The sequence below is a fragment of the Frankliniella occidentalis genome, unplaced genomic scaffold, assembly GCF_000697945.3.
Source record: "Frankliniella occidentalis isolate FOCC.00 unplaced genomic scaffold, Focc_3.1 Scaffold45, whole genome shotgun sequence".
In the NCBI taxonomy this organism is placed as follows: domain Eukaryota; kingdom Metazoa; phylum Arthropoda; class Insecta; order Thysanoptera; family Thripidae; genus Frankliniella; species Frankliniella occidentalis.
Window position 1 is genome coordinate 1,477,333 of NW_026267175.1, and position 11,726 is coordinate 1,489,058.

Here is an 11,726-nt window from a genome sequence, read left to right on the forward strand (position 1 = left end):
TATCTATGTATATGTCGTAACTGAAGGTTGTGCATCAAATTACTAGGTTATCTTGGTTAATCTTTTTCTGAGTTGTTAGGGTTGACATTGATTTTTGTTCATGAAGTTATTTTTTCATCCTGTCAAGGCCATTTCATTTCTTCAAGTTTTGCTTCTTGTCAGTGTCCTATTTTGGGTTTGAGAAGTTTGCAAATGTTTCTCATACTGTACTTTGTACCTTATTAAAGGTATGTAGTTACTGCCTGGTGAGAAAGGAATTACTTTTTCCTAGCAGATGAATCAATGTTGCTGAAGGTATGAGTTATACAATTTCTTTAGATTTGCCGTTTTCTTATTTGGCTTGGCTGATAAATGAGCATGGATCATATGTGCCATCCTGGCAAGACTGATATTATTAAACTTAAAAGCACTTAAGCCTTGAAGTATCCACAGTGTTAATCTTGCCATTTCTCAACTGATTTTATTTTAAGTGTCTTAAGATTTATTTGTGCATAGTGTAACTTACATTTCTAATTGTAAAGCTTTACGTCCATTTTTTGTTGACAAAGTACAAAAGGAAATAACATGAATCTGTTTTGTCTCTTGTTCCCCATTCATTACTTGTTTTGATGTCTCATGACACTAAGCATGAAGCCAGACTCATTGTTTTGGGTATTCTGAAACCAACTGTAAAAGTCAGCTCCAGTCTTTTTCAGCCTATCAAATTACCCAGAACAAATGATGGCCTGGCTTCAGGCTTCACAAGGCAAAATTGACAATTAGAGTAACGGAGACATCTACTAATGTGCTGTGTTAGATAGGTTTGAGGAACAAAATGGTGGTTGGCATGCTAATGTTTATTGAGTGAAAACAGTCACTGTTATGGAGGTCATGGTGAAACTATCCATATCAGTATCATCATCATGAATTGATTACAGTTAAAAACCAAAACTAAATTTCAATTGGACCCTCTCCTTTCCTTACATAGTTCTGATCCAGAAGGAGATGCCAAATTATACTAAATGAAAATGTAATTTTAACAAACACAACACAAACATGCTAATATGAATAAATAGTATAGATATAGTTGAGGATGGAGTTAGTCAAGCACAATACATAGAAACTTAAAATGAATAAAATTACTTAAACTTGCAAAATTAAAATCAACTCAAAACTAACTTGCAAATTACAACTTAATGAAATGGCAAATATAGAGAACATTATACATGATCGATAATATCTCAAATGTCACCTTAGGACAATACCACAGGGTTTTCCTTTTACAAGTTCACAATACTTGAAACAATAATAATGCAGAAGAAAAACTCATTTTTTAAACAGCAGCCATCAATTAAAAGCAATCAATCTGATAAAATAGCATTGATTTGCATTTGAGTAAGCAGATTTCTTTTGTATACAACTGCCCAATACAGCAATGATCTCTTCCCGTACACTTAATCAAAATGAAGACAGATAGGTACTCAAAAACACACAAATCTTGAACTTCCAAACAATCCACTTTCAAAAAAAAACCCCTTGACCACCAAACACATGACAGAAGGTTAAGAAGAAGAGTTTCAAAAAAAAATCTAGAGAATATTTTGTAGAGAGCTTTTAAAATCATGTAGGTTTGTGACATAGGAGTCAATCAAACAGTTAAAATTTTCCAGAATAGCATGCCAAAATATGCCACCACAGTAATAGGAACATCTATGAACTCAATCCAAAGTACTGTGGACACTGCTGTGATATTTACTCAAGTTTGGTTACGAATCAAAATGACTACAAGTTTCCTACAACTGAAGTATTTCAGACATTCCCATACACAAAACACAAACACACACACAAAAAAAAGAGAAGGGAGTAAATACACAAGCAAAAATTAATCAATTCCTAATTTCACCGGTAAAGAACTGGCGAGGAAAGAAAATGGAATACATGAAGGAAAAGCCTTGGAACAAAGGCTATGCATATGAGTATTGAAGAAAAGAACACAAAATATACACTAGCTGAACTACCTTCACTGGTAGGTTGTATAAAATTAATTAAAATAACTACTAAATAAAATCACAGCTTTAAAAAAAGTTCACCTGGCCTTCTTATACTTATTTGGTGTTTACTTTCAAGAAGAAAAAAATCACAATAATTTGTATCTAAAGACATAAAACAAAAAGATGTACATTTTATTTGAGTGAAACAAATAAGTACACCTAACCACAAATGTCACCTTTTTGTGCGACAAACAAAATAAAATTGAATGAGGTTAAGACTAAACAATAAATTACATGAAAAATTTGGTAAACAGTGAAGGTAGCACAGACACGAAAAAGAAAATAGCCTCAAAACATGTGAAGGAACAAATAACACATTCATCACATTCAAACACTCAAGAACATTACATGTACTACCGTGGGTCGTTGTGGAGCCCTTGTGCATCAGTTGCAGTTCCGTACAAAGTAAAACAAAGCAGAGGGAAGAGGGCATTTCTATACTGGCAAGGATACTTCTGGTGAAATTGAAGCCACTAGTATTTGAAAGTAATTCTACAACAATTAGATAGTGACTTGACTGCCAAAATAAGTTCTTAAATGAAATTAAGTTCAAACGACCAGCACAGATAGTACATATAAAGACGCAGGATCATGCATCCATCTGCTCCGATATCAGAGGCACCACAGATCCATCATCATCAATCATTTTCTTTTGTTCCCCTGAGACTTCACACATGTCAGTAGTGCCAGACTCTGTCAACAGCTCACGCTTACGTGCAGCTAACTGAAGCTCGGCCAAGTCTGCCTTGGCTCTAGCTTCACGCAAAGCTTCACGAGCCAGCTCAAGCTTCAGGCGAACAGCCTCTGCTTCAACGCGAGCAATTTCACATCGTACCTGAAGAGATAAAAGATGTTATAGCCATAGCTCAAGAACGACACATAGAATAAAGATAGGTAAATGGACAGGGACTTACTTTGGCAGTATCTGCCTGGGCAGTACTTTCACGCAAAACTTGGCGAGCGGCAGCCAAGTTGAGGTGATGCAGCTCCTGGGCATGACGAATCAGTTGCCGCTGTCGTTCAGCTCTAGTATCCAGAGAAACCATTTCAACGTCGGCTTCAGCAACTGCAAGAACACTAGCGGGCATGTTCTGTTCAACCTGTCAAGATAACAACAGAAAAATTAAATAAATTTAAAAACAAAAAGTTATGAAACAGTAATTAAGTAGGCGCCAGTAATAAAAATAAAACATGGGGACTAAAGCTAGTAACCAGGCACTGCAAGCAAGCCTCCGGATGCCCCGAAGAAAAGAGTGTAACTAGAAGTTGTATACCCAAGCGACCAAATGACAACAACGTCGGTAGCAGAAAGCAAGTTCGGTAGGACGCCCACTCTTGCAAATTTTATGAAGATAAGGGGAAACTAGCTAGCAGTAGGCTGTAAAGGAGGCGCACAATAACCAGAGACTCGGACATCACAGAAATTTAATTCGGGTAATAAGTGTAGGTAAATAAAAAGCATTCAATACAGAAATAAAAGAAATGAGCGATAAGCCTTGATCGACAGGAATGGGCTTACAAAACTGAAATCAATGGCCAACGACCAACTCGAAGGACCACGTTCTCTCAAATTAAAGTGATAACGAGATTTAATTTTCAATAACACAACTTTGTACTTTATGTACCTGAATCGTTAAGGATTAACGCAATACCACCAAATACAGCCGAACGCTCAATTTTTTCCTAGCGGCGATCGACGAGTTTTGACGGGTGTTTACAGGGGGCTATGTTTACTGCACAGAGCGGAGATTGCAACCGGAAATCAAATTTGAAGTATTTCTCATACGTGCTACTGCTCTGCTGCTGCTGCTGCTGTTGTTGTTGTAGTAGTGGCCTCTGTTCAGTGTTTGTGTTTACATTTTACTAGCAGTTTTGCAGAAACCGACGATTAATTGTGATGTCGTGTCAGTTTAAAGCTTATGCCAAGGTTGACGTCGAAGAACTCAAGAATACTCTGATCAGCTCCTCTGTGAGCGGTAGGTTTCATTTTATTTGATGCGTTGTGTATAACCTAGGCAATCAGCTGTTACTACTGACAAAGGATGGGAACTGCACCCACCAGTCATTTAATAAAGAAGCTCCTCTATCTATACCCAACGACAATGCCTGAATTTTTAAATATGAAGACAAATTGTTATTTTGTGCTGCATATCATTGCCTAACTTCTATATTTTCATGATGTGCAGATGTGATCACTTATGCAGGTGTCATTGCAATGAATGTAACTTAAGTCTCTTTGGTTTTAGGTGGATCCAGTGAAGCCTATGATGATTCTAGTGGTTCAAAATTATCAGCAAGTCATTCCGCAGAATTATCATGTTTAAATACTTCTTGTGTGTCACTGTCGCCTAGTGGTGAATTTTTGGTGTTTGGCCAACAGAAAACTCTTAGTATCTTGTCAGGTATATCACATATTATTGTTTGAAAACATTCGGATCTGGTCATTAGATTTGTTTGTGGCATTCTATTATTTCATTCTAGCTAAATGGGACTCACATGAGGAAGAAGAGGTCAAAACCAAATTTAAAACTACCTGGACGGGTAATCCTTGTCATAATGACAGGTACTTTAATCTCTGTAATATTTGCAGCATGTTTCAAACATTGAAACAAAGATTCTATGTATGCTTATTATTTGGTAATTAATTTTCAGAGAGGAAATTACTGCAGTCCTTGTCTTACCTCTCATCATGCCTAATAAATCTTCCCGGTCTGCTCATACCACAGAGCAGACAGATTGGACTTGTATTGTTGTTGGTTACAATACAGGTCATCTGAGATTCTATGATGAGGTAATAGATCAAGGGCTTCAAGTAAGTATTTTTATTGATTTTTGAATGATCTATTTTTGTTTGTGTTTCAGGGTGGAGATTTATTACTATCTGAACAAATACATGATGAACCTGTGCGTTATATCAAGTGCCAGAGCTACCACCCCTCCAAGAACTCAAGTTATGATGATTATGCTGAGGAACTTTATGTTACCTTCTGTTCCAGCGTTGCTATCATTCCTGGGTTTGCGTTGTTTCAGACATTACGTGCATGTCGAAACCACCTTGCAAGAGGTACAGTAGCTCTACTATTACCACTTCATGGTACTTTTGTGTTCTACCCCATTAGGGTAAAGTTTATTAACTTACTTTTAACTTACAGTGAAAGCCAATTTCTCAGAACACATTTCTCCACCACCTTTGACCTTGAAAAAATGGGCTTTTGTAGATCATGAAAGTGTGAGCGATTGTGAAGTGATTGGCCCTTCCTCATCTGACATGTTTGACCATTTAATGACAGCGTCTATGTGTGGAGGCTTTAATACTTGCTACAGGTCTGGTGCGCCCAAATCAACTGTAGTGGTAAGTTGAGTGCCATAGTATTAATTTTTCAATACGTTCCATGTGTTGGGTCCACGCTGTGTGGACCAACCTAAAAGTGTCCTAGTGATGCCACGAGTCTACCCTAAAATTTTTATAGGCCTCTAAATAAGATTAAAGCCCCATAAATTCAGTGAAGACTGCCTGTAAGGGAGGATGGTGAAAAATGTCCCGCACTGAAAGTGTTCAACTATAGAAATAAAGCCGCTTTGTTGTTATATTTACTTCCAGGTTGCTGCTGGTAAGGGACCATTTATTGGTTTTCATCATGCCTTGGAAGGTATAGAGGGTAGATCAGTTTTGACTGATGTTGCTCAAGTAGTAAAAAGTAAATTTAAGTAAGTACATATGCATGCCTTCTGATGATATTGTGATGTTAGAAATCTAGTTGTTGTCATTGTGTTGAACATTTGAGATCTATTCACTTCCCAATTTGTTTAGGGGCTTCTTCGGTGGTAGTTCAAAAGACTCACAAAAGAGCACAGCTGTTATTGAACCACCTGAGAATTTGGCATGCAGGTGATTATTATTATCATCATTATTATTTATTATTATGTATTATTATTATTTTTATTATTATTATTTGAGTAAATGAAGGAATTGTATCACTGTCTAATCTTCCTCAATTTCCATAACATGAAAGGTTTAGCCTATTTGACCCAAACCGTGAAGCAGATCATATTGTTCGGTCCCCAAATCGAGAGTATTCTGTTGTGTCTGATGGATTGGGAAGACTGACTCTAATTAATAACCTTAGAGGTATTGCTGTGCGAATGTGGAAGGGTAAGTTGATTCATGTCAAGATTTATACCTGCCTTATACTAGCAGTTATTTGAAGAAGTTAATCAACTTTTTGGAACATGTAGGTTATCGAAGGGCTCAGTGTGGCTGGCTTCAAGTTGAAGAAGAGGAGCCGTCTCAGAAAGGAAATCCAAAGCATCTTCTACGGACTGTATTATTTCTTGTAATCTATGATCCCAAAAAAGGAATGCTTGAAGTTTGGACTGTTCCTAATGGTGTTCGTGTTGCAGCTTTTTCTTGCAGTAAAAAGGGCAGGTATGCCATTAATCCTTTTGCTTTTAAATTTCTTGTTACAACTATTTTTTTTTTTCTGAACCTGCTGTTTTGTTTTTCTATAATTTTAATATTTTCTTTTTAGACTGCTCTATACTAGTCATGGCCTCGTCGGATTGAATAATGCTGCAGTGAAATGGGCAAACAAAAGTCTATTACCATGTGCATTCATTGATCCTAATGGCACTGTTTTTCAAATTATTGTCCCTTTCCATTGTGCCCTAAGGTAAACTAATTTAAGTCAATAGAATCATCAATGTTTGATTATTAAGTAAAGCAGGCTGTAGAACCCTTACATTTCCAAACAGTGATTCTACAAGTGATAGAGCTGCTGACCTTGCTCTCCTTCGCAAGCTGAAATCCATTTTAAGGGAAAATGATCTGGATGATGAACAGCTTGCTCAGGAAGTTGGTTTGTCAGCTGCAGAGCTGAAAACTGAAGAAGTTCGAAAACAGATGCTAACAATGTTAACTTTACACAAACATATCACCATTGATGCTCTAGAAGCTGCTCTTGCTGTTTTTACAGACAGAGCTATGAGTGAAGGTCAGTGCTTACAAATTACTCAATAGTTAATCCTTCTTTTTTTGAATCTTCTCATTATTACGTTTAACTATTGATTCTTTTCTTACCAGATTCCAAAAGACAGATGCTCTTACTTTCCTGTCAACAACTCCGAAATTTGCTTGGATTTTACAAGTTTGTTCAGCAACAGAAGGATAGGCCTCCAAACTATGCATCAGTTGTACCTCAGGAGGGAATTTCAGATTTGCAAGTAAGCTCAACTTCTTTCTATCATGCAAAACCTGTTTGGTTAAAGGTTTTTTTAAATGAATCCTGTGTGTATTTCAGGCAGCATGTGATGTTCTTTCTGTATCTGAGCGAGAATTAACAGCTCTAAGGTCCCTGATGTCTCTTTTGGGAGTGGCTCCGAGTTCTCAAAATACTCCACGGAGGGAAGCTCGAGTTACTTTTCATGAAGGAACATCGCCTGGAACATCATTGGTTGATTATTTGGCTTGCTTTGAAATTGGGAAAACATCTCAAGGTAACATTGCACCCAATACTGTTGCCATTAAAAAGATGCAGTCTTCCAAACTGAAAATTCTTGGTAAGTTAGTTACTTTTTCCTCCCAACAATACTGAAGAGAATAAAAATAAATATAATGTAAATGGTTTACTTATTTCACAGCTGAACTGCTATTCCAGGGTATCTTGTACAGTGATGTTCCAGTTGAGGTATGGCAAGCAGAGGCTGCTTGCAGCGGTATTTTACCCTTCAACCTGCTTGATTTAGCAATAAACTTTTGGCTCTCTAGAAATGCTGGAAAAGCTTTGGAGATTGAAATGATACGTTTTTCAGAAATTGTTAAGGCCATATGTTTACTTGAAGGTACAATATAATATTTCTGTTTTAAATAATTTTTAAATCTTGAATCTTATTTATTATTAAAAATACATGTTTTTCATTCATTCATTTTTCAGAAGTGAACTCCTATGACCTCTCTTCATTTTGGTCTCCAGTTCGAGGAATACTTGCTTCATCTGCTCAACCCTTTAATGCTTTGACAGCAGCCCTAGTATGTAGGGCTGTTGCTTGTTCTATGGAGAAGCGTGGCTTTAAAAAGGCAAGCGAATCATACCACATTTTATTTATGTAATTGTTTTAATTTTGTTCAAAAAATTTTATTTGAGCAATGTTAATTTACCAATTTCAATTTTGGTCACAGAGTTCCAAATCACCAAAGAAAAACCAAGCCATTTCAAAGACAAAGGACTTAGAGGAAAGTTGTAGTAGTAACAGTAATGGTAGTGATATGCCTAAGGAGTCAAACTCTGTTACAAGTGAAGATCTAGTTAATGCTGAAGCTCGGAAAAGTTCTGCGGAGTGGGAAGATGTATCATGGGATTCTGTTAAGTGGAATTTACTGATTGGGCGTCTTGAAGATATTGCCTTACTAGATCAAGTACTGAGCCAAAATCCTGCTGATTTATGTGATTTATCTATGAAGAACCATCTTCCCTGTTTGCCTTATGTAAAACCTACCATATCACTCTCTACAGTTCTAGAAAAAGGAAAAGGTGTGTCTTCATTGAGCTTATAGCATGCAGTATTCTTGAATAACATAAAATTGTATAATTTCTTTATTCTCTGATCTAGGAGCTGTCTCAGAGCATGTTGCTAAATGGATTACAACATGTGGTGCTGATCCAAAAACTCTTATTGAAAGCTCTGATATTGAGTGGACAGAAAAAGATGCTGGTGTATTTAACAATCCCGAACCAATGGATGTTGATGAACCAGGCCCTGAAGATAAATCAGAAGTAATGATTCGAGAAGGCATTCCTGTCATGCCAGAGAGAGGAATGGAAGCCAGTTCGTTGTCAACTTCCCATGCACAAATACTTGACAAGATACATATGTTGAGATTGCATTTCCCTTACAGTCTTTGTGGTAGTGTCTTAGTTTCAAATATCACCTGGGAATATCTGTTGGAATGGCATAAAGCACCTGAATATATTGATATTTTAAATGCAGCCATTACTTGCCTTCAAATTGTTCCCAACATTCATATAAGACAAGGTTAGCTTGCATCACTGTTTAGAACTTAGCATTTGGAATTGTCTTTTGATGTTTTGATTTTTCACATAGGCTTGTGCTCTTTGATGTGGTCCTCTCATCTCAAACAACGATTTGAAACAGCAACAAGGATTGTGAATGAATCGAATGGAAACCCAAAGGAAAAACTCTGTCGTAGAGAGCTTCAAATGTCTGATGGTCAACTAGTTGAATTCGTTGAAACATGCATTAAATTCATTGAATTGTACATTGAGGTTTGTTTAGAATAATTACTTCTTTATTCCTATAGCTAGTTGGCTGTTACACAATCCTTTCACCTTTAATATTTTCTTATTTTTTTAATATCTATTACAGGCAATTAACTTAAGTGAAGTGATGAACCATCCAGGACCTAAGGCTGTTGTTAATCGTTCTGAAGATATTTGGGATTATGATGAACTAGTTTTAGGAACAAGCACTCCCTCTTTGACTTGTTTGGCTCTAACACAGCAACAAACATCATTCGAACACCTTCACCTTCTACATCAACTTGCTGTGTCCATGCACATGATTTTAGCTCTAAATTTGCGGGGACAACAGTTGACACCTATTTTCAAGCCCACGGTGCCTAATTATACAAATTATCTTCTTACTTTCAGTCCAAATTTGGATGAATTTACACAGTTCTGTTTCTTACAGGAATGGGCTGAATTTTTTTCTGAGAGCTCTGGTGCTGCTTCAGTGCAACATGAATATGTGGATCCACAACTCTCAAAAAAGAGGACACAGTTTCTTATTCGAGCTGTTAGTGGTGCAATGCAAAGTGTTATATCATCAGATCCCTCCCATGTGACTGACTTGGTATGTCTCTATCTATAAAAAATTCGGTATACCAAAACTATTATATTCATGGAGTAAATCTGTGACATGTTCTCTGTTAATTTCCTATACAATTGTTCCTAGAGTGGAGGATTAAGTGCTGATATGAGTACTGCCATGCTGTGGTTTGGGAAGTGCAATTCTTTGGCTTACACATGGGATATTAGTATTGATCCTATCCGTAGACACCATGTGTGTCTTTTGTATTCCTCTGGACACGATCGCCTGGCTGAAGAGGTAAGTTTACCACTAATTATATACATCGAAAAATTGATTCCATTATCTTGTTTATACAGTAATTGTACATAATATGCAGGGTTACACTGAATAAATTTTCCCATCCCTAGATTTTGCCGGCTGTCAATGATTTAGGGGAGTTGGCAAGTCAACTCCTCATGATTTGTGGTCAACGTCTTAGAGTTTCGTTTAAGCACTCCACAGATCTTATGGAAAAAATTTCCAATTTAGACCCATATTTAACAGATTGGTTGCATGATCTGGTAAGGAAATTGCATATACATATATGCAAAGCTTTAAGTTTGGAGGATAATTTGGATTTGAAGTTGGAATGCTATATCGATTTCACTCATATGAATTTCATCCCTTAGAACACAATTGATGTCAGGGAGGTCCCACTGTCAGACACAGCTCTGCTTGCGACCCATGTTGTACAACATCTTCCGGAGAATCATCCTGAATATGATCTTGCAGCAGATCTGTTTGATGCCTTGCAAGCTCTCCAATGCATGTAAGTGTAAAGAAGAAAATGCAATGGATATTGAAAATATGTAAGTTCAAAATGGACTTCTTACAATGTTGCTATTTCAATTGCATAAAAGGGACCACCACAATTTCCGTACAAGAATCAATAAAAAAAATTAATGTGCATGGCTACATTCTATAAACCAGTTTTGTTCTCCATGTTTAAAACTTTGATTTGTTTCTTATTGGTTGGTGATTGAAACTTTCTCTTGAGAAATTGATCTGTAGTTCTGATTTAGAAGTTTAAGTCTTCTATATTTATTATTTATTTTTTGCGTTGGGCTTTCAATAACGCTGATGTAATGGACTATTTTGTTTTTTAACCATGATTTTTGGATAGGTTGCTTATGTTGTAAAAATGGAAGAACGATTTTGGTCTTGTTGTTGAGACTTCTTCTGAACTGAAGATCCTCAGCTTTTTACTTCTTGCATGTGTGCGTATGAAAGAAGGAAGTAGGTAGATCTAGTGATATGAAAATGTGATAGATTCAAATAAACGTGTAGCTATAATTTCTTCTAATTAATCAGCAACAAAAAATAGAGTTCTGCAGTAACAGGCTTCCTAGGAAGCTAATTGTTGTGGCTATAAGAAACAAACAATGCCTTCAGGTGAAATGCTTTGGAGTGTCAACATTCAATTACATAATCAAATAATTTTAAAAAGAAACATTTCCATGGACTTAACAATTGAGGTGCAGTTTTCCTTTATAATTTTTTTGTTGTTGTAGCTTCTCTCTTTCTCTTTATAATGTACTAATTTTAAAGAATCAGGTATACAGCAGGTAGACAAACTAGTTTGCTGGTTTTGTTATTGACAATATTTTTATGTTTGGATTGTATTTTTACTCGTTCTTTACCTGCCTTTTACTCATATGCTATGAGGTAAAAAGAACGAGTATTGTCTTTGGTGTGGCTTAATTTAGAAACATCAATTGATCTCTATGAATATGATAGGTACAAGTATGAATGTATGCTCATTTTATTCAGTGAACTGTGCCTCACATTTCATAATAGAGGTATTTTTGAGTTATGAGTAGAAAAATTTTGGCC

The 11,726-nt window shown here is 36.4% G+C and overlaps 2 protein-coding genes across 7 annotated transcripts; one reads left to right on the forward strand and one right to left on the reverse strand.

Moving 5' to 3' along the window:
• Window positions 1-821: 821 nt before the first annotated feature.
• On the reverse strand, window positions 822-3,796 carry LOC113208236 (uncharacterized). Of its 6 annotated transcripts, none has more exons than XM_052267018.1 (3): window positions 3,656-3,796; window positions 2,945-3,130; window positions 822-2,865 (listed from the first exon to the last, which is right to left on the reverse strand). In XM_052267018.1, the coding sequence occupies exons 2-3, from the start codon at window positions 3,116-3,118 to the stop codon at window positions 2,620-2,622; spliced, it is 420 nt and encodes a 139-aa protein (XP_052122978.1). In that variant the 5' UTR covers window positions 3,119-3,130; window positions 3,656-3,796; the 3' UTR covers window positions 822-2,619. The 6 variants fall into 6 exon arrangements, with proteins under 6 accessions (XP_052122978.1, XP_052122979.1, XP_026280938.1 ...); XM_052267019.1 differs by having other exon boundaries at window positions 3,550-3,693; XM_026425153.2 differs by lacking the exon at window positions 3,656-3,796 and adding an exon at window positions 3,426-3,545.
• Window positions 3,797-3,827: 31 nt separating this feature from the next.
• LOC113208340 (rab3 GTPase-activating protein non-catalytic subunit) lies at window positions 3,828-11,186 on the forward strand. The gene is made up of 24 exons (XM_052267014.1): window positions 3,828-4,006; window positions 4,277-4,432; window positions 4,512-4,593; window positions 4,683-4,821; window positions 4,893-5,094; window positions 5,183-5,382; window positions 5,632-5,738; window positions 5,842-5,919; window positions 6,044-6,183; window positions 6,267-6,456; window positions 6,560-6,700; window positions 6,783-7,021; window positions 7,111-7,250; window positions 7,328-7,586; window positions 7,668-7,868; window positions 7,961-8,103; window positions 8,206-8,557; window positions 8,637-9,059; window positions 9,129-9,310; window positions 9,411-9,659; window positions 9,735-9,896; window positions 9,999-10,151; window positions 10,262-10,414; window positions 10,523-11,186. Exons 1-24 carry the CDS (start codon window positions 3,928-3,930, stop codon window positions 10,664-10,666), a joined length of 4,314 nt encoding a protein of 1,437 aa, XP_052122974.1. The 5' UTR covers window positions 3,828-3,927; the 3' UTR covers window positions 10,667-11,186.
• Window positions 11,187-11,726: the final 540 nt, after the last annotated feature.